The sequence below is a fragment of the Xiphophorus couchianus genome, chromosome 9 (genome assembly GCF_001444195.1).
Source record: "Xiphophorus couchianus chromosome 9, X_couchianus-1.0, whole genome shotgun sequence".
NCBI lineage: Eukaryota > Metazoa > Chordata > Actinopteri > Cyprinodontiformes > Poeciliidae > Xiphophorus > Xiphophorus couchianus.
In genome coordinates this window covers 31763389-31786376 of record NC_040236.1, presented here as the reverse complement: position 1 = coordinate 31786376, position 22988 = coordinate 31763389, and the positions used below count along the sequence as shown (strand labels likewise).

Genomic DNA, 22988 nt, shown 5'->3' with positions numbered 1-22988 from the left:
ATGGATGTACTTCCTGTTTAGGCTTTCAAAATAAAAGCATAAGGCGGACGTTCCACCCTTTTTATACTAACGAAACAAAAATGTTTGTTTTTGTTTAAATCGTGAGTTATGCTTTGTAAAAAGCAAGTAAAATATTTAATTTGACTTACAATGGCGTATTGGGGCCATTATATATGGATGAAAAGGAGAAGTACATTTCTACCAAGGTGTCAGAAATTTTCTAGAAAAAACAATTTCATTTCTGACAGAGAAGTCAAACATTTACTAGAAAAAAATCAGAAATTTTTAGATTAATCTAAAAAAAAAAAAAAAAAAAAATCAGAAAAACAGGAAATTTCTGAGTTTCAAAAATTGCAAATTTGCTAGAAAAACTCAGAAATTTTCTAGAAAAAACTTTGAAATTTCAACATTTCAGAAGTTTAAATTTTTAGACTTTTGAAACTTTGACTTGTGAATCTTAGAAATTTCACAGGTTTTTCTTCTTCATTTTCAGATTTTTTTTCATGTTTTCAAATTCAGACATTTCCATGTTTCTTCTCCCCAAAATTTCTGAGCTTTTTGGCAGAAATTTGCTATTTTATATCTACAATATAGTAGATATAAAATAGTGTCATATTTTACTTTGTCACTCAATCTTTAAGTTCAAATCAAATTTTCAGTTGATCATTAAAGATGTTGAATGCATTTTTGCTGCCCTATAATGCAACTTTGTTGTCATATCTTTAATTTTTGCATCTAAAATACATTACAATGCATTCTATGACTTTCTTTTACCAGTTACCGCAATTACTTCCTTACGATTTGGTTTAACCTATTTAAATTTTACAACTTTACACCCTTAAGGGGTACAACCCAACTAGAAAAGCCAAATAAATAAAACACAAAACAACTACATAACCTGGTTACATGAGTTTACACCAAGCCTGTCATGGAACAAATTTTGCTGATTGATATATTCTCCCAGTAATTATTCCAATAAATAATAATATTGTTTTGAGACCATTTTTAAGTAATAGTTTGATGATGACACAATAACGCACGAGTTTTTCTATTTAGTAAAACTTGCTTCTAACAGCTCTTTGTATTTATAAACTGAATATGAAATTTATCACAACTTGTCTCATGTGTTTTTCCCCACACATGAAGTTATTTACTAAATCTACCCATTGATTGTAATGAAAACTGAAGTACAAATCAACAGGATATTCCGCTTGCAAGTTTTAATACACTTTTTCTAATTTTTTTGAATAATAAAGGGTTCTTTATTAGTCAATCATTATGATCATTATTGTAGTACAAACCAAAAACATATTTTTTAAAGTTTGCATCAATATGCATACAATCTTTTCAGTTGCAATGCCTGTAAATTCTGCTTGAGATTTATACTTAATTTTAAAAAGTTTCAGTTACGTTTTTATTTCTACTTGTCCGCATTTTTATGTTTTCTTAATATTAAAAAACAAAAAACAAAACATTGCCTCTTTTACTTTGAAATACCAATAGTTTAAAGAGAAATGCAGCGGTGACAACTTTAATCCCATGGAGCTTCAAAATAAAGCCCGCCTCTTTTTTCGATCTCCCCCTGCCGGTCAGACGGAGAACAGCAGCACCGATTGTACAGATTAAAACAAAGCGAAACCGGCTGCTGCCGTCTGGTACGTTGTCGCCACCTCGTGGTTAAAACTAAGCACTGCAACGTTTTGAAATATTTTTCTTTTCGTAAAATAAATAAAACATGGATGCGGAAATTTTTGTCAAAGCGAGTCAAAAGTTTTATTTTTCTAAATTAGCTGCAGAGTGAGCTCTGGCGACACCTGCCGGATTCTTTTGGGTATTGAATGCTGATCTGTTTCGGTGATATTGGACACAGTTTATGGCAATGTTTGCAGGTTCTGCGGGTTTGTAAAAGCAACCACAACGTTTAACATCAGCGCATGAGTGGGAGGAGTTTTGGGAACAGTTTTACGATCACCTGTAAAGTATGTATCAACGGGATTTTCTGGTCGTTAGATGGGTGTGTCTGTAATATGTTTGCGCAGTAAAAGAAGGAGGTCTTTCCTGGCCAACTGAGCCGAGTCCTTTCCCCACCCTTCTGCCAGCCTACCTCATCCGCTCCAAGCTTTTTTATTCAAACATTTTAATCTATTTTCTTTCCCACTCCAGCGACCCATTAGGTGATTCCTCTCCAGGTTGCAACGCGGATAATCTTGTGGAAATCAGACGGAGCAATCCTTCTGCCTGAAACCAGAAGTGCCCAACCACAGGAGCCGATCTGTGTGAGTTTCCCCATCGCCGTAGCTGCTCGGATTGTGTGTGTGCAGCTCCGCAGGCCTCGTTTTAAAAAACATTTCAAGTTTAAGCCATGTATCCCGCATTGAGGAAGCTGTTTTTTACGGACTGTCGGTGCGCCGGAAATCCGCCCAAGACATACGAGGAGTTGTTCGCCAAGCTGGACACCAACAAGGATGGGAAAGTGGATGTTTCCGAGCTCAAGGCAGGCCTGGCTGCAATGGGCATCCAAAACGGGAAGGGGGCAGTCCAGGTAAGGCAAGAAACAAAATGTGCAAAAATATGTTAAACGAACGTTTTCAATGGTTTTAGTGCGAAATATTGTACTGTGACAACAAGATGTTTTTGTCTAATTCCCAACAATGTGTAAGTAAAGTTCTAAGATGAAAGGAAGAAACTTTTTGTCTTAACAAAAAGTTTTGATAAACTATGAAGGTGTATTAGGGTCATGGTAAACAGAAAAATAAAAGCAAATTTTGGCCAAAAAACTCAGAAAAGTTTAGATTAATCGGAGAATTTTTTGAGAAATATTAAACTTATAAATTTATGAAAATGTTCAACTTTTGGAAATCTTTTGAAATATAGAAATTTCCAAGTTTTTTATAGCAAACTGTTGACTTTCTAAACTCGAAAATGTCTACCTCTTCTAGGAATTTGCTTTTTTTCTGCTTTTCAAACTGAAATTTCCACATTTTTTCTCAATACTTTCTGAGCTTAATCTCAAATTTTCAGTTTTTTCTATCAAATTTTTGACTTTTCAAACTCAATTTTCTTGTTTTTTTTCTAGAAAATTTCTCAGATGTTTATTTGTTAAAATGTACACCTTCTTTCTATTTACAATGGTCCTAATAGGCCATTGAAGAAACAAAACATTCTTCAAAACAAATCACATGATCAATAATCGGACGTTGCCACTGGCGCAAGCCACGAAGAAGACAGGAACAGGAAGTATGTGGAGGATGATGGGGCAGCATTTTTTAATGACTGTTAACAAATTTTTAATGACTTTTCCTATTTAATCAAAACGTAAACTTGTGTTTTTCCAACGTCAGTGGAATATTGACGCACATTAGTGATGGAAACTCTGCAGAGATGCTAACAGTTTAGGTAACACACGCAGCCATATGAAGCTATATTTACATTTTTACTTGCATAAGAATAGGAGAAAACTGATGATGGACCAGCTTCTTGAATAAAGCTGCCATTGCTTGAAGGTAGCAGTTGGTGTAACATTTGGAGATGGGATTTAATCTCATCTCAAAACTCTTCTACTGCTACATGAGTATTACCTATATGCACAAAAGTTTTAATTAGAAACATTTCCTGCAAAATTTTGTGTAAAAAAATAAAATAAATCTGATATAGGGGAATAAATATTTAACTTCTCTAAACTATGATCTCACTTTCAAAACAATATAAAATGTGCTTTAGAGTGCACAAAAAATGTTCTCAAGTAAAAGAAGCAATACTTAAACACATTTTTCTCATGTAAAAAGTAGTAAGAAGTTAAGTAGGAATAAAAAAATATGTAAGTCTACTGAAGTAACTGATAAATTATCAATCATTTAATATTTTAAAATGACATATAAAGGAAATTTTGATATTTAAGGACCAAGATGACAATAATTCATATAAGTAACTAAAAATAACAAAATCAGGCAAAAGAAAAATTTTCCAAATCAGTTTCTTTCAATAAAAAACTTATGAAACTTCAACCAAAACTGCAGGTGTGTGTTTGAGTCTGGTGAATTTTTGGTTAAAACATATTTGTTTTTCATTCAGTTGGAAGAAAAACCTGAAATTTTACTCAACTAAGAGTAGAGATACTTTATAATATTAAGTAAAAGTAAAAGGTACAACGCAGTAAAAATACTACTAAAAGCTAATTTTTTCAAAAAAACGTTTTTCAAGTAAATGTAGCTGGTTACTACCCAACTCTGGCTTTAAATAACGTGAAATCATTTTCAGAAACCTCAAAACATTATCCAAGAATTCAAAACATTTTCTTTTAAAGGTTTTATTTCAGTCAGGATGTCAAGCTGCTTGTAATCTTCTGACTTTGTCAGCCTGTATGGTTTCATGCAGCCTCCATTTTGTTGCAGCTGTGAAAGTTTTGCAGTGGAAATGTGCCCTGGAGCAAGGCAGCTTCCCTCAAACCGCTCCAGCATGTCGGGTCAGAATCTCTTTTTGGTGTTTTGTACCTTATAGTGAGATTAAGCTAAATAATAACCAGTCTCCTATAGAGATGCAATAAGTCTTTTATTTAAACAAAAATGTGTCTAAAAGATTATTTATTTTATTTTATTTGACCATTTTTATTGTGAATAAAAGAATAAGGAAGATATCTGTGTATTTATCAGGATTTTTCTTTTATCCACACTAAAGTGAAAATTCTAGGAAACTGGAAATCAACGAGAAACTTTTTAACAGTATAATCAAAAATATCATGTTTAATTATTTGGACTAAAATTTATCTACTAAGCTAAGAAAAACAAACACAGGGCTGCAACTTACAATTATTTTAGTAATTGATTATTCTGCTGATTAATTCATTAATCTGTTATTTCTTCCTTCTATTTCATTTGTTTGTCCTAATTTACTTGATGGAAGATGGAAGAAATAAGAATTAAGAAATCTTCCATAACTTTACACAAACATCAGAACAATGTTGAGTTTGATACAAACTATGGACGAAACGATTAATCGGGATTATTTGTGACTAATTGATTATTAATATAATTAGTAATTGATAACCGAAATAATCACTAAGTGCAGCCCTAATTCAAACAAAAGCATTTAATTTGATGGTGTGATTCTGTTATGCTGCTATTCACTCAAAAAGTAATTTAATTCTTTTGTAGGAAAAATAAGAAAATAATAAATTTGATTTAATGTGCAAAAAACTTTAAAAGCATAAAAGTAAAATCTAAGCATGATGTCAAAATAATGAAAAAAATGCTATAATTATTGATCGGCTGTAATGTCACAAAGCCAGAAAAACTTTGAGTGTAAATTGTCAAGCAGTCAGACAAAACCTTTTTTAAGGTGATAAAATAATTCATCAAGGTTTATTTTTATTCCACGCTGTTAAAATCCAGCAATAACATTTTGAATTGACCTGAATAAAGCAGTTAATGTTGATAACCTGGAGGTGTTTGCATTTCCTAGAGCCATAAACTGAGCAGAACCTCCGTCTAAAACAACAAACTGCAACATAGAAATAAGAAACGGGGGAAGACAAAACAAACCAAAGCTTCACTTTGACCTTATCTGCAATAAACATGTCTGCTCTGCATCACATTGCTGCTTAAAAAACACACAGAAAGCATGTTTATCTTAAGAATCACAACTATCTAGAGAAAAACCTGCAGGTCCAGGCGGAGTAAAAAGCACAGGAACAAACAGAAAAAGTGTTCAGGAATTCAGGGAATATGAAAAAAGTTAAATCTGCAGTTAAAATCTCACTGTTGCTGTTAGAGAAATGATCCGTCTTTACTCGGCCAGAAGTGTACTTGGGGAGAGGCCACTGCTGTGTGTGACTCAGGGCTGTAAAATAATAATTTTTAAAAAATGCTTTCTGTGACATGATAAGCTGTAATAAATCTCTACACTGGTTGCTTCATATTCTCCCAAGACTTTTGGTTTAATTTATTATATTATTTGATTCTAACAGGAGCAAATTCAATTTTTATTCATAATTTAGAAAGTAATAGGTGGAATATGTTTAACTTAAGTAAAGCCACATGACGTTTGCATATTTCTGATCTTAACCTATTAGGGCTAAAACGATTAATCATGATTAATCAATTATTGAAATAATTGTCAATTACAGTAGCAATTGTTTGTTTGTTAACTGGAGTATCAAAAGGCCACTTGCTGAAATAACAATATACTTGGAGAATTATTTAGCCAAAACTGTATAAAAAATATGTACATTTTGCTTTTAAGATAAAAAAACAACTGTTGTCTGTAAATATTCTACCCCAAACTCCAAAGATTGCAGTTTTAGCTTCACAGAGTGCAAATTCTGTTAAAAATGTCTTATTTAGTACCTTTTGCTATCCAGTTGTTAATCTGTTCATTAGAAAAGTGAACAGATCAACCCAACACTGTGTGGATAAGCCAAGCAGGAAGGGCTGAGCTTTTTTTTATGATGGTGTTGGGAGTATTTTTTTAGTTTTTGCATCTGCTGTGTTCACTACAGGAACAGTTTCTTGCACTTTATTTGAAATGTTTATTTTCTTATTCAAAAAAAGGAACTGAATTCATTTATTTGCATCTAAAGTCTTAAATGACAAATCTGCAGGATGTGCTCATTTTTAAAATATGATTAATCGATTAATTGTCAGAATAATCGATTAATCAGTAACAAAAATAGCTGTTAATTGCAGTTCTAAAAAGTACAAAGCTCAGACAGGAACTGAGCTCAGAGGAGGAAGTTTATCTTTGCAGTATTCTGCCCCCAAGTGGCAGATTATGGTAACTGCTGCTTGTGTTAGTGATGGTGGAGTCAACATCTTTCTCTTCAGAGCTCAAAGCTCTTCCTTCACCCACTGAAGAGGTCAGAAAACACCGCAAAAACACCCGGGAAAAACCTGTGAAGAATCTGAACATCTGATATTCTGTGTGTTTTTATCTTTAGAAAATAATTTCCTCTGCTGACAAAAACAAAGACGATGAGCTGGACTTCAACGAGTTCGCCAAGTACCTGAAGGAGCATGAGAAGAAGCTGCGCCTGACTTTCAAGAGCTTGGACAAAAACAGAGACGGTATGGAGAAATGCCATTCAGCTTTAAACTAAAAAATGTTTTTTGAGTTTATCTGCTTGAGCTGTGCTCATTTATTCCAACAGGTCAAGTAGATTACATGGAGATCCAGCAGTCGTTCGCCGATCTGGGTCTGGAGATCACCAAGGAAGACGCAAAGAAGATCCTTCAGAGGTTTTTCTGTTTGTCTCTTATTGCTGTGGTTGATGAACTGGATCTGATACAGTCTTATGTGGATTTCTAGAAATAGAAAGCTTAAAATGAAAGTGTAGCATAAAGTGAAAGGTGGAGACCAGTGTGAGGGGCTGATAACCAGGGAGCGGTGGGGGAACGCAGTGTCACATGATAAAGAGCTACTGAGAAGAAAACTGACATAAAAAATACTCACAGCTGGACACAAACTCGTCACTAAATCAGGTCTAAATGAATTTCCTGCAACATTTGTGCTACTCTGATACTCAAATGTGATTCATTTAAGTTTAGAGGGAAACTTAAATTGAATTTGACTTGAAAATGTAAGTTTTCAAGGTTTGATTTCTATATAAAGTGCTTGATATTCAAACTGCACATTTTTGTAATAAAGTGTAATCCATCGTTTGATTAGGTTTTAATTTTATAGCCAGATATGTTCATTAACTTAATCAGACACATTTTTTCTCACTGTCTGAAGTTAAATCAGACTAAATTTTTCTTGTTTTTGGTCAGTTAGAATGATCAAAATTATTTCTATTTACTAAATACCAGAAAACCTGGTGATTGGTGAAAATTTTCTTTAGAGATTTTTTTTTTTATCCCAGACAACTTGTTTGGATTATTTCAATGTAATTAAAATCTATTATATATATTTATTATTTAACAATAATTGAAAACAAATTAGATTTAATTGAAAAACAATTTTGGATTCCTTTTCTCTTTTTTTGCTTTTCTCATCCTCACTCCAACTTTCTAGTTTTCTGCATCTATTTGTTTATCTCAGAAAAAGGTTTTCTGTGGTATAATGTTGCCACTATCATGATTTAATTTGCATCTGTGTGTTCAGAATGATTTGCAGTGTTAGCTTTCTGTTCATCGTTTGCATGTAGGCAAAAAAAGCACCTTCTTGCACATGTCTGCTGATTCCTCTTTTGGGCTTGTGTTAGCATTGGGACTGAAACAATTAATCACATTAATCATGATTAATCAGCTATTGAAATAATCATTAATTTAGCAATCAATTAATCATTAACTGGAGTATAAAGATTATAAAAACAGTCATTTACTGAAAGAACAACACACTCTGAGCAGTAATTAGGCCAAAACTGTTGCTTTTAAAATAAAAAAACACCTTTGTCTGTACAGATATTCTTCCTAGAACTCCTCAAGTGACATTTTTAGCTTCACCAGGTTCAAATTGTATGAAAAAATGTCTCCTATTTATCACCTTTTCCCATTATAGATTTGTTAATCCAAAAAATAACCAACAGATCTGCTCTTGCTGTTAAGTCGAGCAGAAAAGGCGGCGCTTTTCATGTAAGAAGTATATTTTGGGGTGTGCTGTGGTGGTGCAGGGGGTTAGCAGGCCCCACGTTTGGAGGCCTTAGTCCTCGACGCGGATGACTCCCGGTCCCGGCGACCTTTGCCGCATGTCTTCCCCGATATCCTCGCCCTCCTTCCTGTCTCCCTACTGTCGCAAAAAATACGAGCCACTAGCGCCGCAAAAACTCTTCGGAGAAAAAAATGGGGAAAAAAGAAAGAAAAAAGAAGTATATTTTAGCTGCAGATGCATCATCGTCTCCAAATAATCAAGCATACAAGGAATGCTGTTATCGTCGCATTTTAGGCTATAAAATCTGTATTTTCTTATTTTAAAAAGGAATTTAAATAGTTCTTTGTTTGCATATTTTAATGTTTTAATAAAATTGCATTTAAAAGGTTAAAATGAAAATCTGCAAAATCCAACAAATCGATTAATCGTCAGAATAATTATTAGATTAATCAATTACTGAGATAAGCATTAGTTGCAGCCCTAGTTAACATGGACCTTTAGGAAGATTTTTTAGTTTTTCCTGTTATTGCCAGGTCTTGAGAGTGCCACAATGCTGCTCGCCTTCCAGGTTTAGGTCATGGTATTTTATATTCGTTTATCTTACAAGATCCTCAAAATACATTTGAAGTATTCACCAGTGTGTTTTAACATGACAAACTGGTGAAATTCAATAGATTTACACAAAGAAACATAAAGTGACGCATAAAGAGGTGGTGACGTGCGATGAATGAGAGAAACCAAAAAAAAGTAGAACAGGATGTGTGTTGGTGTGAGTCAGACAGATGTGGTTTGAAAACCACAGCAAAGGGCGCGTGCCAATTTACTGAACAGACACAAAGGAATTTAAGCAACAATCAAAACAAATATAACAACATAAAGGTCGTTTAGGGCTGCACCTAACATTTACTCTATCAATTATTCTGACGATTAATCAATTAATCAAATAAAACATGGCAAATTCTCCAAATTTTCCTTTAACTACTTAAGCCTTTTTAAAAAAATACAATATTAGATATACATTAAAAGATGCAAATAAACAAATGCATTTACATTTTTAAATAGAAAAAAACATTTTATTTCCTAAAATGCAACAACAAAGCATTCCTCTAGTGTATGATTAATCATTAGTAGCAAAAACGTCAACATATGAAAAGCTCAGCACTTTCTGTTTGACTTAATATCAATACAGTGTAGAGCTGATCTGTTGATCTTTTTTATATTAATCAATTATCAATTGAACATGTGCTTGATAGGAAATTTATTTATTTACATAATTTGACTTTCGGAGAATCTAAAACTGCCATTAGAAGAGTTCTCAGGTTAACATATTTACAGACATTTTTTAATCTTAAATGCTATATATATACATTTATATATTGTACAATTTTGACTTAATTACTGCTGTAAATATGTTGCTCTTTCAGCAAGGGGTGTTTTTTGAGTCTGTGTTCTCAAGTTAACAATTAATCGATCACTATATTTGTTGATGATTATTGAAATTATTGATTAATCATGATTAGTCTGATTAATTGTTTAATTTAAAATGGATATTTTAAATGAAAATGTTTTTCTCTATTCTCCAGTATTGATTCTGATGGTACCATGTCGTTGGACTGGAATGAATGGAGGGAGCACTTCCTGTTAAACCCGGCAACCAGCCTGCAGGAGATCATTCGCTACTGGAAGCACAGCACGGTAAGAGCAGCCATCTTGTTTTTCACCAACGATTAAAGAGAAATCCTCCAATCACTAAAATCTGATATTACTTAATTTTTGCTTGCATTTCATGAAGAAGGAAGTTGGACTCAGTGTCTTCTTTACAGATTTTCATGTTGTTTCCTTTAGTGGTTCTGGTACAGCGCCCCCACAGGGCGAGGAGGGGAACTGTTTTTTCAAATTGTTTGGTCCATTCGACTTAGTGCAGTGAGAAAGTGAGAGAAAAACTGGAGCTTCTGAAAATGTAACAATTGTTACAACTTTGATCTCCAGTCGAACTAAATCTGCCAGATTATCAGTAGTCAAAACACCTTTAATTAAAGGTGCAGTATTATGTGATTTTCCTGACACACTGTCATTTTATAACATAATGAAGTAACTATGCTAACTTCAGTGGTTATAAAAATGCTATATATATCAAATATGATTTAAAGGGAATTTGACTTTGTAATTTAACGCTTGAAATTGGGCATCTGTCTCTTTAAAAACTCCTGCTCTTTCTAAGACTCCACCTCCAGGAAGTCATCCCAACATGGCTCCTCTATTAACCCTTTATCAACATTTTTACCAGCATTTCAGTGAGAAGTAGCTCCTATAATAAGCTCAACAAGGTGGTTGCTAATTGCTGCTGGCTAGTCTGAGGGAACTGAGTGGGGAAAGGCTGCTCTGTAATGCAGAAGCTCAGAAGTTTCGAAAGGAGGAGCTGCGCCTTGAAGGCGGAGCTAGGTCCAACAAGGTGTTTAGCACAACTGAATGGTTGGTATGGAGATTAAAAGATTTCTCAAACATGGATGAAAGAACCAAAGCAAAACTCTAAATATGTTTTTGATGAGGGAATAACATTAGAACATGATCTAAAGCTAAAAAAGTAGATTTTTACAGATATTTCCCCTTTAAAGGAAATATGCTATGATGTTCGGTTGTTTTTCTATGTCAATCCTTTATGATTATATATCTTTATTTTGGTACCTTACATATTCCACTCATTAATTTATTTTGCTCATAAACTGAAATATGTTGAATTTCTTATAAAATATTAGATTTTAGGAACTTTTAGGAACCCAGAAACAGAGCTGCCTCAGCCCGAGTCTAATCTCTGATGCTCACCTTCTCCGTTCAGTGTGGATAAATTACCTCCTGCTTTCTAAACGCAGCCGAGATTAGCTAATTTCAATCTGACCTGCGTGCAGATTAGCCCTTCAGAGGGATTTGGAAGGCATGAGTAGAAAGGAAGAGCGTCTGGAGAAGAGTAGGAATGAGGAGCCGGGACTTCAGCAAAGATTCTGGCTCTTTATTAGAATCGTGTGAAGGGAAACAGGAACTTTGTGGCTCTGCAGATCCGTTGAAGGCTTTGGACGGCCATGGCTCTGCTGCAGCAACATGCTAACTGGGTTTTCCTCAAATTTGAAGATGGAGGAGGCGTCTTTGAGGTGGATGTGGTAGGTTTTCACAATCTGTTAAAAATATAGAAACTATAAATTCAGCCGTTTTCAGTGGAAAAATAATCTATTTCCAAAAAATAAAAATAAAATTTCAGCATCAAGTTACCGCTTTTGGAAAGTCAAACGCTTTTGACTTTTGAAACTTTTTTTCTTGAATTTTTTTTTAGCTTAATCTCAAAAGTTGCTTTTTCTTAAAGCAAATTTCTACTATTCAAACTTAGATTGTTTTTAAAGAAAATCTCTGGGATATTAGAATGTACTTGTTTTTTTTTTCTATAAAATTTGAGTGTCTTGGTGGAAAATAACTCATCATAATAGGCCAACATAATTACTACTTCATTCTCCTAATATTACAACTTTATTCAGGTAACATTAAAACTTTATTCTCTATATTATTTAGATTTTATTGTCATATGCCCATGCTCTAGTAACATTATGACTTTATTTGGTAAAAAAAAACCCCAAAACATTTAAAAATAAATCTTAGCCTGTCCCTTTTATTTCTTGAATTCAGAGTCAAAATAAATACAAGCTGTCAAACAAGATGGCGACTTTGGAAACCCAAGGAGTGCATTGGGGGAGAAAAAGAAATCCAGAATTAAATGTTTGAAAACCAAAAATTCAATGTTTGATTGATTAAAATCTCTTTATTTGCCCATCCCTAAAACTTTGACTTACTCGTGATGGAAACAAACAGCTGTGGGATTTAAATCAGATTTAATGAGAGTGAATGTGTTTCCTCCAGGTTCTGGATATTGGCGACAGCCTGACCATCCCGGATGAGTTCACGGAGGAGGAGAAGACAACGGGTTTGTGGTGGAAGCAGCTGATGTCGGGGGCCGTTGCAGGAGCCGTGTCCCGCACAGGAACCGCCCCGCTGGACAGAATGAAGGTCTTCATGCAGGTGCGTCACAAGCAATTTTATGTTAATCTTGTACTTTATTGGGCCTTTCAACATAAATTATTGCTTATTATTGTGTCAAATAATTCCAGGGATCAGCTCTGATCTGAATATAAAATTAGTTTTATACGGATGGAAACAATTAATCTAATCGATTAGTAGCTTCGGTTTGCTATCTTTTAGTGTTGTGATTTAGCCGCCATCCAGCAGAGGGCGCTGCTCGTCATTCTTAAACGGAGCCGTGCGTACAGAAATTAAAAATGGCGGCAGGATTCTTCCAGAACGGAAAAGAGAAATGGTTCAGAGTCCGGTGTGCGATGCAAAATGCACTTTATTCGGTTTTATTTGGAATTATAAGCTCTCGCCAAACTCCTTACTGTAATTTCCACCCTGATAGCGCTGATTCAGCCGAGCTTCATGACGGAACAGCGTCAACTTCTCATTTAACAATGACTGCTGGGCTACGAAGGTAAGGCTGCGATGACAGCAAAGAGCAGGACGACGCAGAAAAGTTTTAACATGATTGAAAAAACAAAACAAAAAAACAACTAATGCCACATAACGAGGTTGATTTTGAGGAATGTTGTGACTTAAGTCACTTTCTGAAGCGAAGTTTTAAAATTTCTTCAAGAGCAAACAGACTGTAGTTCTGTATGAATACAGCGGCGCATTAGAGCTATTGTAGATGAAAAAACATTTACGGAAAAACCCCTAGATTTTAAGAGGAATCTTTTTTTCTTTCTACGATGTCCCAATATGCTGTTTTTTCCACATATTTTATTCTTTTCGTCTTTTATTTATCTATTTAGCAGTCTAAGAAATTCCTGTTTTAATGTATCATAAATTTGTCTAATTTGTTAATCTGACAATTACAATTTTCTGTTTATTCAGTCAGTGTTTAATACAACTGACACAAAATATTAAAAAGATTGGTCCAATCAACTTTAGATTAACCTAGTAATCGATAACTTGCATCCCTTCTTGCTGAATCTGCTTTTAGGAATCAGTTTTAATTCTTGTTTTCTTTAATCTGCAGGTTCACGCCTCTAAGAGCAACAAAATCAGCCTGGTGGGAGGCTTTAAGCAGATGTTAAAAGAAGGAGGGGTGACGTCTTTGTGGAGAGGAAACGGCATCAACGTCCTGAAGATCGCCCCGGAGACGGCCATTAAATTCATGGCATACGAACAGGCATGTATTTTTATAATTTGTTGAATTCTTTTCTTTTGCGTATTTCAGATACTTACTGAAGTGTCTCCTCAGTATAAGAAGCTGCTGGCCAGTGAACCGGGGAAGGTCCAGACCCATGAGAGGTTCATGGCGGGATCGTTGGCTGGAGCCACGGCGCAAACTGCCATCTACCCCATGGAGGTGAGACAAGACGGAGCTTTTCTTACCCCATGTAGGAAAAACATGGATTTACACTGCAAAAACACAAGGTCTTACCAAGTGTAAATATTTTACTACACTAGAAATAAGGCAGAACTAACTGACAAGTAACTTTTCATCAAGATGTAGGAGTCAATAATTACTTAATATTTAAAAAGTGGTAGTTTCACAGATCGATTTATTTACTTATAACATTAGAAAATGTCTTTATTATAAGTGAAATAATCTCCCTGTGGAGCTAATACTTAAAAAAAAAAAATCAATATTAAGAAATTGTTTTCTTAAAACAGGGGGTCTCAAACTCCAGGCCTCCAGGGCCGCTGTCCTGCAGTTTTTAGATGTGCCACAGGTACAAAACTCTGGAATGAAATGGCTTAATGACCTCCTCCTGGTGTAGATCAGTTCTCCAGAGCTTAATGACCTAATTATTCAGGTGTGGTGCAGCAGAGGCACATCTAAAGGTTGCAGGACAGCGGCCCTGCAGGACTGGAGTTTGAGACCCCTGGTTTAAAACAAGCTTCTATATTTTGCTTAAATATAATTAAGTTAGTTTTTTCTTATTTCAAGTGCACTTAGATATTTGCACCAGAAACTAGACCAAAAATACTTGGTAAAATTTTATGTTTTTGGAGTGTAGGAGTGAATTTCCAATTCTTTGTGATCTCAATTTGTGCAGGTTGAACCAATACTGCAAAATTAGGTTTTCAAGTAAATTAAAATGTGCAAATTTTGACCTTTCTTCCTATAAACAATAGCAAGTCATGCTGGTTTGCTGCAGTAATTCACAATACCAATAAAAAACTCAAGAAGATTTTCATCCCAGGATTTATACTTTGAGCTATAAACTATAAAAGTTCTCAGTGGTTGAATGATTCAACCTGATGATCATTCAACCAGAAATTTAATGACACATTTTAAATTTGATCAGAAACATTGTTCTTGTAGCATATTTGCTTGTTCCAATTGAATTATTTTTAACTTTTTTCACCATAAACTTTGAAAAGTGTCCAAAGAAGATGCAAATTTTGTGTTTCTTGCAGTTTTATATCGGGTTGATTACAATATGTGGAAGTCAGAAAGTTGCAAAACAAGTTCAGCGTGACATGTTTCTTTTCTACTTCAAGTCAGACTTTTTGTTTTTTTTGTACTTCCCTTACTCATTGTATTGATATGTGAATGGATAATTATCCAAACAGTGGGTAATATTAACAATTTCTAACCTTGAAATTCAGAAATTTCCAAGTTTTTCTTGAAAATTTCTGAGATTGTTCTAAAAAATTCTGACTCCTTTTCAAAAGTTGAAAATCTTTTGACTTTTCGAACTTGGAAATTTCTCTGTTTCTTCCAGACACGTTTTTAGATTAATTTCAGAATTTTTTTTAAACAAATGTAAACTTTTTTAAATCAGAAATTTCCATTTTTTTCCAGAAGGTTTCTTAGATTAATCTAAAAATTTGTGGTTTTCTTTTAGCAAATTTTCAACTTTTCAAACTCTGAAATTTCCAAGTTCTTTTCAAAAACATTTCTGAGATTAACCTCCAATTTTAGATTTTTTTTTCTAGTAGATTTTTGACTTTTGAAACTCAGAAATACTTTTTTTTCCCCCTCAAATTTCTGTGATTAATCTTAAACTTTCTGAATTTTTTTGTACACATTTTTCACTTTTCAAATACATTTCCACGTCTTTTCCAGAAAATTTTAGATTAAGCTCAAAATGGGTTTGCTTCTTTCAAATTTCAACTTTTTAAAGTCAGCCATGCTCAAGTATTTTCCAGAAAACATAATAGATTGTCAACATTTATGAGATTTTTTTTTAACAGTCTTTCAAGTCGAAAAACTTTCTTTCTAGAATATTTTAAAAAGTTTTAAAAGTTTTGTGTCAAATTTTGAGTTTATTTTCCAGAAAAGAAAAAAACTGAGCTGCTTAGCTGATTGATCGTCTGGGTCTCGTCTCTTCAGGTGATGAAAACTCGTCTGACGCTGAGAAAGACGGGACAGTACTCAGGGATGTTTGACTGTGCCAAGAAAATCCTGCAGAGGGAAGGAGTCAAGGCATTTTACAAAGGATACGTTCCCAATATTCTGGGCATAATCCCGTATGCTGGGATAGATCTGGCTGTGTACGAGGTCTGTGCCGATAACTTGGATAAATTCAAACTGTAAATAAATCAGTACTGATGTTTTCTCAACCTCTTCCCAACAGAGCTTAAAGAACTTCTGGTTGTCCAAATACGCCAAAGACACAGCGAACCCAGGGGTTCTGGTGCTGCTGGGCTGCGGTACCATTTCCAGCACCTGTGGTCAGCTGGCCAGCTACCCGCTGGCACTGATCCGCACTCGCATGCAAGCTCAAGGTAAAGGAAAATCAGTGAAAAATAACTTAAATACAATAAATATGTGGCTAGAAATATGAATATTAGCTCCCTTTAACTTGATGAAGACAAGTTAATAAACATTAAGACCATTTTTAAAAAATCCACTAAAATGTGTATTTTTATTATAAGTGAAGTTAATTTATAATGAGAATGAAGTCGTACGAGAATTAAGTTGTGCGAGAATAATAAAAATATAAGAATAAATTCGTTCTACAAGAATAAACTTGTAATATTACAAGAATAAAGTCATTAAAAAATGTTAAAATATATATATATTTTCTTAGTGTGGCCCTGGTACTCTGTTGTAAACTAGCTAGCTTTTTTGCCTCTGTCATGGTTAATTGCAAATTTATCAGCAGTTGACTGGATGAAATTCATACATTTCTGTACGAAATATGGAATTTCATATTGGGATGAAATTCCTTTCATAATGATCTTAAAGTCTTTGAAAGTCTTAAATTTGAGTTGGTGAAACAAACCCTGAAAAAAGTGCATTATTTAAAATCCAATCTGAGTTTTTCTTATGAAATTATTACGCGCTACAAGTTTACAGATGTTAGTTGGCTGGATGTGCAGCCATGTTAAATTGATTGTCTTTCAAATAATTCAGATTTAAGGAAGTTTCTAGAAGAGCAAAAATATTCTCATGAACTCAAAACTGTTTTAAATTAGGATTAGGGGATTAGTGACGTAAGCTGAGGATCAGCTGAGGATTTTTTTAGTGTCATGGAACAGAACTGGTTCTTAATGGGTTTTATCTTCACGCCATGTTGTGCAACAAACACAGAGCTGCTAATTAACTCAGGATCTCTTCTTCTACTTTAAATGAATTCATGATTTTTGTTTATTTTTAATGTAATTACCTTAAAATTCGGAAATAAAATATATTTTTCCTCCCTGTTCATTCATACATAATTTCAACATGAAATTGCAAAATGTATTACGTGGATTAAAACCACTTCCATCTTGGAAATAGTGAATGAATTTATAATAACAAGGAATATTAATCTTTTTTTTACTTCGCATTGAAGAATCTAAGTAAATATTTTACATAAAACCACTTTTATTAGATGTTTAAATAGAAAACATTTAATATCTTCCCACATACTTACAATTTAGCAGGGGTGTTATTTACCTTTTCTAAATTTATGAATTTGCAAATTCATTTTGTGTTGTGTATATTTTTGATTTAAATACTTAAAGCAGGAAAAAACAAACAAACTTAAAACCATAATTTTGAGTGCTTCATTTAGTTTATTTATTGATCCCAAATGGATATTAAACTTTAAGAAAAGTTGTAATATTATGAGAAGGCAAAGCAATTTTATTTGACTTTATCATCAATGTGACTTTATTCTTGTAATTTAATTTTTTACACTTTTCATCAGCATAGACCAGATACTATGTCATAGTGGTGGGCATTGCTAACTAAACGGTTATTTACACTAAAGCACCGATCATAAATAATTCCAGTAACACTAAAGTGCTATACCAACATGGTATTTAGTGGAAGCTAATGCTAAATTGTTAACTTCGACCATGTTGACTCCCTCCGTGTGCCTCTCCGTCTCCGCAGCGTCTCTGGAGGGCTCTGAGCAGCTGCCGATGGGCCGCATGGTGCAGAAGATCCTGGAGAAGGAGGGCTTCTTCGGACTTTACCGCGGCATCCTGCCCAACTTCATGAAGGTGATACCGGCGGTCAGCATCAGCTACGTCGTTTACGAGAACATGCGCTCTGGCCTGGGAATCCAAAAGTAAGCTGCAGAACCCTCCAGATTGCAGCCATTTTTACTCCCCATTCTTCATCAAGTTGTTTACCCAGAGGTCACACAGCTGAACTCCTGTGGAGGACTTAAAGTGACAGCAGAACTTTAAAATCCTGCTCGCTGTTTACAATGCAACCACAGCTTTAAGTGCACTGACACACTTTGGGTTAAATAACCGTAACTCGCTCAGAGGAGATTGATTTAAACAGAAAACCCTCCATTGTTTTTTACCTTTAATCAACCTGCGTCAGTTTCGACCCTTATCAGAAGTCCAAGCCATCGCCTGCTGTGTAAAACCCCCAAAATTACGTAAGATGTCTCTGAAAAATTAAAGTGCAATACTTTATCCCTTTTGGAAAAAATTCACAGCAGTGTTTTTCCAAAAAGACATGTGGGATGTTATTGCACCTCTAAGTAAAAGTAAAACAAATGTGCCTTATGTCTTTTTTTTCTTATGTTTTCTTTTGGTTTATAGATAATGTTTACAATAAACATCCAATTACAAATAAATTAAGTTGTGAACAGTTTTTTATTGAAAATACCAACAGAAACAATGATGTATGTCGCTGAGGTTTTATCTCACGCTTTGAAAATCTCAGAATTCAACCCAGGCAAAAAATAAAAATTAAAGTTCATAGTTCACCAACTCAATACTCTGAATTTAGGTCAAAGCTGCTACATAAGCTAATTATTGTTCATTTACATTTATGTCTGAAACAAGTTAATTATTTAGATCATGATTGTTTAATTTAATAAAATGTTTAATTTAATAGAAAGATCCTTTTTTATTTTAGATATTTAAAACATTAAGCAAAGAATATCATTGTTTTCCTTTATTTAAACCCGATATCGTGAAATCAGGATGAAAATTTGGCATTTTTGTGCTACCTAGTGGAAACTTCTATGCTTTTTTCTCTCCAGCAGGTATTTTCTGAGTTTTCTGGTGGAAATTTTCTCCTTCTCTGCCCCAATACGCTGTTGTACATAAAACATTAAATATGGTTCAGAAAAAATACTTCTCTGGAAATGATCCGTTCATTAAAATCGTTCCGAGCAGAGAAAAGAACGCCGTCACGGTCAGGACGGTGCGCAGCGCCTTGAACCAGCTGGGATACGTCGGCAGCAGAGAGAGGTCATAATGCAGCGAAACACCGAGTCCAATGATGGCCGTCATGGCCGCCGGAACAAGGCTGTCGCTCAACAGCATGGCCGCCCACGCCAACAGCGGCGGAACCACACTGTTGGCCAGGTTGATCCAGTCGGGTTTGGCCGGGCTGCTGTCGGGAAGCGCGAACCCCCATCGGGCGCCGCCCAGGAAAGAGACTATGGCGGCGGCGTAGGCCAGCTGGGCGTAGGCCAGCTCCGGGTAAAACGTCTCTGTGGCGGCCATGATTAGAGGCGGGGAGACGAAGGGGATGAGCCCGGCGAAGCCCAGACACAGCGCCGGCTTCGGACCTTCCCACAAGTGTTTCATGTCATACCGGAGCAGGTCCAGTTCCCGGGGAGGCGGTTCCGGTTGGTCTCGTTTCTTCAGCCTCGCAGCAGACGAGTGGAAATGTTGTGATGTGATGAAAGCGTTCAAACGCGGAGTTTTCTGGGTGACGGAAGTGAAACCATGAGGTTGTAGTCGTCCGAAATCATCCGGGAAGAAACTGGAGGAGAATGGCGATCCGGTCAGGGACGACGGCCGCCATGTTGGAGGACAACGAGTCCAGAGGGAAACCTACAGGAAATACAGTTTCTATGAGTGGTCAGCCCTGACAGCCAAAATCAACAAGTTATGGCTACGGAGCAGTTTTAGGGATATACTTAGAAAAACATAAATTAAGAGAAAAAAGTCATATTTCAAGATTAAAGTCATAGTATCATGAGAGTCATAATAATAATAGTAACATCTTGAGATAAAAGTCAAAATGACTCATGACAAGAATAAAGTCGTGAGTCATTTTGAGATTCAAATCAGTATTACGAAAATAAAATAGAAACTTTATAAGTCAAATTCTTATTAGAATAAAGTCGAAATAATAAGACTAAAGCTGTAATATTACGAGAAAAAAGTCATAAGTATTATGACATTTTGTACTTATAATTTTGACTTTATTCTCATAATACTATAAATATTCTAATACTGCCTTTAATCCCAAAATATTATGAAAATTAAAGTTTATTATGGATGATTATTTCTAGTTTATTCTCATAATATCCTTTATTGTTTTAATATTATGACTTTATTCTTGTAATTTTGCTTCTTAGGTTGGCCCTAACAGTCTGCCGTACAAAAAAAAATCAAAGCTTGCTAAATTTTCTTGGAGCAAACATGGTTACATATTTGTAGAAAAGCAATCTGTATAACATTGTAGATCTACAATATTAAAAAGGGTCTTTCACAAATCTGTTTTTATAGGATTACAAAATCACTCAGTGGGTCATTGGCCCCCGAGCCGTACTTTGAACATTCCTGTTTTAAATTAATATTCGAGCCAAACCAGGATGGATTTCTTACCCTTGGTGTTGCAGTGACGCTTCTTCTTAAAGCAACAGACAGCATCTGAGGGCAAAAACAAGACTGAGAATCACTGTTAGAAAGTCAACGGACATCTTTTTTTTTTTCCCTACATATTTTTTATTTTTTGCTTTCACAATTTTTGTCTTGACTTTTTAATTTATGTTTTTTTTTTCTCGCGGTGCTTTTCTGTCAGGCAAAAGTTTAAGTCGCTCTCAAACATTTGTTGCGTTCCGACGGTTAACGTCAACTAGCTGGCTAGCTAGGCTACCATGGGTAAGTGCAAATGTATAGTTGCCTGGACGACGTTTGCAAGTATTAAATTTCATTCAATGTGGTCTTAAAAGGATCGCTAATAATTTATTTATTTATACCAAAAACTAAGTGACCAAAGACTTGGTCTGGTTCATTGGTCTCAACCTTTTGGAAGAACAGCTTTATTTAGAGTTTATTTTTGATATTTGAAATGTCTTCCAGTTCCACAGTCAAATGTTCATTAGAAATGTAAATATATTGATCCTTGAGAGTTGTATTATACCATTGCTGTTATATTACTGGGAAAATCTGAAGGTTGCGTGTTCAAATCACGTCACGGGGTCACCAATGTGGAAGTCAGCAGAAAAAGAGAAAAAAATAATTTGAGTCTTGATTTATTCTCAATGTCTTCCAACCAAAACCAAAAATAGAAAGAAGGGCAACCGTTGGTGTCTTCTCCCCTTCACAATAAGAGCATACATTCTGGTGTGAAATATATACATTGCATCCGCCACATTATCATTTTAATTGGGATAATTTTAGTTTTACGTAACTTTTTAAATCAATAGTTTAATTTTCTGAGAAACTGACTTTTGGGTTTTCATTCACTATAAGCCAACAAAATCAAAATCAATAGAGAAATGTCCGTAATTAGTAAATGTGTTTCACTTTTAAATCGATTAGCTTTTCTAGGAAGATAGCTGTAATTATGATGAATAAATGCCTACTTAAACTGAATCAATTCGGACAAAATCCCATTTATACGTAACCGTGTTTATGTAATCTGCTGAATTATTTCCTTAACATTTAGAGAGAAATTTTGAGAGGATTTAAAAAATGTATCACTGGAAACGGTCAATGGCGAAGCTGTCCAGGATCACATAAAATAGCAAGAAAAACAAGGCGACACAAATAACTACATCTGAAACTTCGGGCCAAATGGTACAAAGAAAAACAAATCGCATTCAATATGTTTTAGATTTCTAAATAAATCGCATTTTTCCAAACAGGATTCAACACCCACCTGCACTCAGAAACAACACAAACCCGTCACCGTGAACAGCTGCAGATGCATAACTAAACCTCGTTTATTTATATATCATAGTCCCATAAACTTAGCTGCTAAATTTACCTTCGTTTCAGTCTGAAAAGTTCATATTTCAAGCTTTTCTTCGGGGTCATTCAGCAGGATTTTACCCTGGTACGTTGTTTATTTCTTCCGGGCGCATCAGCTTCCACGGCTTAATAGTTCCACTTACGTGACTAGACGGACCTTTGGACATGAGAGCGATGTAGCGTGTATTGTCAAAATACACATAATAAAAAATACATAAATTAATAGGATCATTTATCATATTTTTATTTTTTATATATTACTTTATATCGGTAAATTTTTTTAACAACTTCAGTGATATACTTTTCTTCATAATGACTAAAAAACAATTTTAAAATGCTAATAGTTAAACTTTGTGGGTTCTTTACCAGCTGTTTTCATCATTTGTTAAATAAAAAGTGTCACGTTTGAAGTATCTTAGCTAACGTCGATCTAAATTAAACAAAAAAGTCAAAAGACTTAATTATATGCTGTCCAAATTATCACACTAACATGTTACTTTCAGTAAAACAATTAACCCAATTTATTTAAAACTTTTAGTATCCAGTTGAGATATACAGTATATTCACACTCATTTCTTTGTAAGATATAACTGCTGGGTGTTTTACTGGATGAACTGAAGAAAGATACATTTTATTAACCCATTTTACAAATGTTGATTTCAGAAGTATGCTTTCCTTCAGGTACCTGGATTTGATGTCACACCCAAGGTCACGTTTTAGTTACAAAGTCGGAATTAAAACATGGCGGCACCCATTGATATATTTACCAATAACAAACATAGTTTTAAGCTTTATTTTCCATCAGCAAACACCACGACTTTTCAGTTTAGAGTTGAAGGCGTTACATGTAGAATTGTGCATTATTTAGATGCACTTTTACATCTTGAGTCTTGTAAAATAAACACGTTTCCACCGCATCATATTACAGTAGATGTGAGGAGCAGCCA

General features: G+C 34.6%; 2 protein-coding genes and 1 long non-coding RNA gene across 4 annotated transcripts; 1 reads left to right on the top strand and 2 right to left on the bottom strand.

Annotated features, from left to right (window-relative positions):
• Positions 1-1936: 1936 nt before the first annotated feature.
• Positions 1937-18677, top strand: slc25a24 (solute carrier family 25 member 24). Its single transcript, XM_028027890.1, has 10 exons — positions 1937-2542; positions 6932-7058; positions 7142-7229; positions 10164-10275; positions 12484-12642; positions 13676-13828; positions 13901-14008; positions 15986-16153; positions 16230-16380; positions 17978-18677. Exons 1-10 carry the CDS (start codon positions 2363-2365, stop codon positions 18157-18159), a joined length of 1428 nt encoding a protein of 475 aa, XP_027883691.1. The 5' UTR covers positions 1937-2362; the 3' UTR covers positions 18160-18677.
• LOC114151016 (uncharacterized) lies at positions 11567-13993 on the bottom strand. Its single transcript, XR_003596864.1, has 2 exons — positions 13885-13993; positions 11567-11750 (listed from the first exon to the last, which is right to left on the bottom strand). It is a non-coding gene; the product is annotated as an uncharacterized LOC114151016 (long non-coding RNA).
• LOC114151014 (transmembrane protein 69-like) lies at positions 18678-22198 on the bottom strand. 2 transcript variants are annotated; one of them, XM_028027892.1, is made up of 3 exons: positions 22058-22198; positions 20671-20715; positions 18678-19890 (listed from the first exon to the last, which is right to left on the bottom strand). In XM_028027892.1, the coding sequence occupies exons 2-3, from the start codon at positions 20713-20715 to the stop codon at positions 19171-19173; spliced, it is 765 nt and encodes a 254-aa protein (XP_027883693.1). In that variant the 5' UTR covers positions 22058-22198; the 3' UTR covers positions 18678-19170. The 2 variants fall into 2 exon arrangements, with proteins under 2 accessions (XP_027883693.1, XP_027883694.1); XM_028027893.1 differs by having other exon boundaries at positions 21950-22164.
• Between the last annotated feature and the right edge of the window lie 790 nt (positions 22199-22988).

Bases quoted from the DNA above. Each gene is read 5' to 3' on its own strand.
- slc25a24 (XM_028027890.1), top strand. From the start codon at position 2,363: ATGTATCCCGCATTGAGGAAGCTGTTTTTTACGGACTGTCGGTGCGCC. The intron at 2,543-6,931 runs GTAAGGCAAGAA...TTTTATCTTTAG, and splicing joins ACGGGAAGGGGGCAGTCCAG to AAAATAATTTCCTCTGCTGA. The intron at 7,230-10,163 runs GTTTTTCTGTTT...TCTATTCTCCAG, and splicing joins GCAAAGAAGATCCTTCAGAG to TATTGATTCTGATGGTACCA.
- LOC114151014 (XM_028027892.1), bottom strand. From the start codon at position 20,715: ATGCTGTCTGTTGCTTTAAGAAGAAGCGTCACTGCAACACCAAGG. The intron at 19,891-20,670 runs GTAAGAAATCCA...TATTTCCTGTAG, and splicing joins GCGTCACTGCAACACCAAGG to GTTTCCCTCTGGACTCGTTG.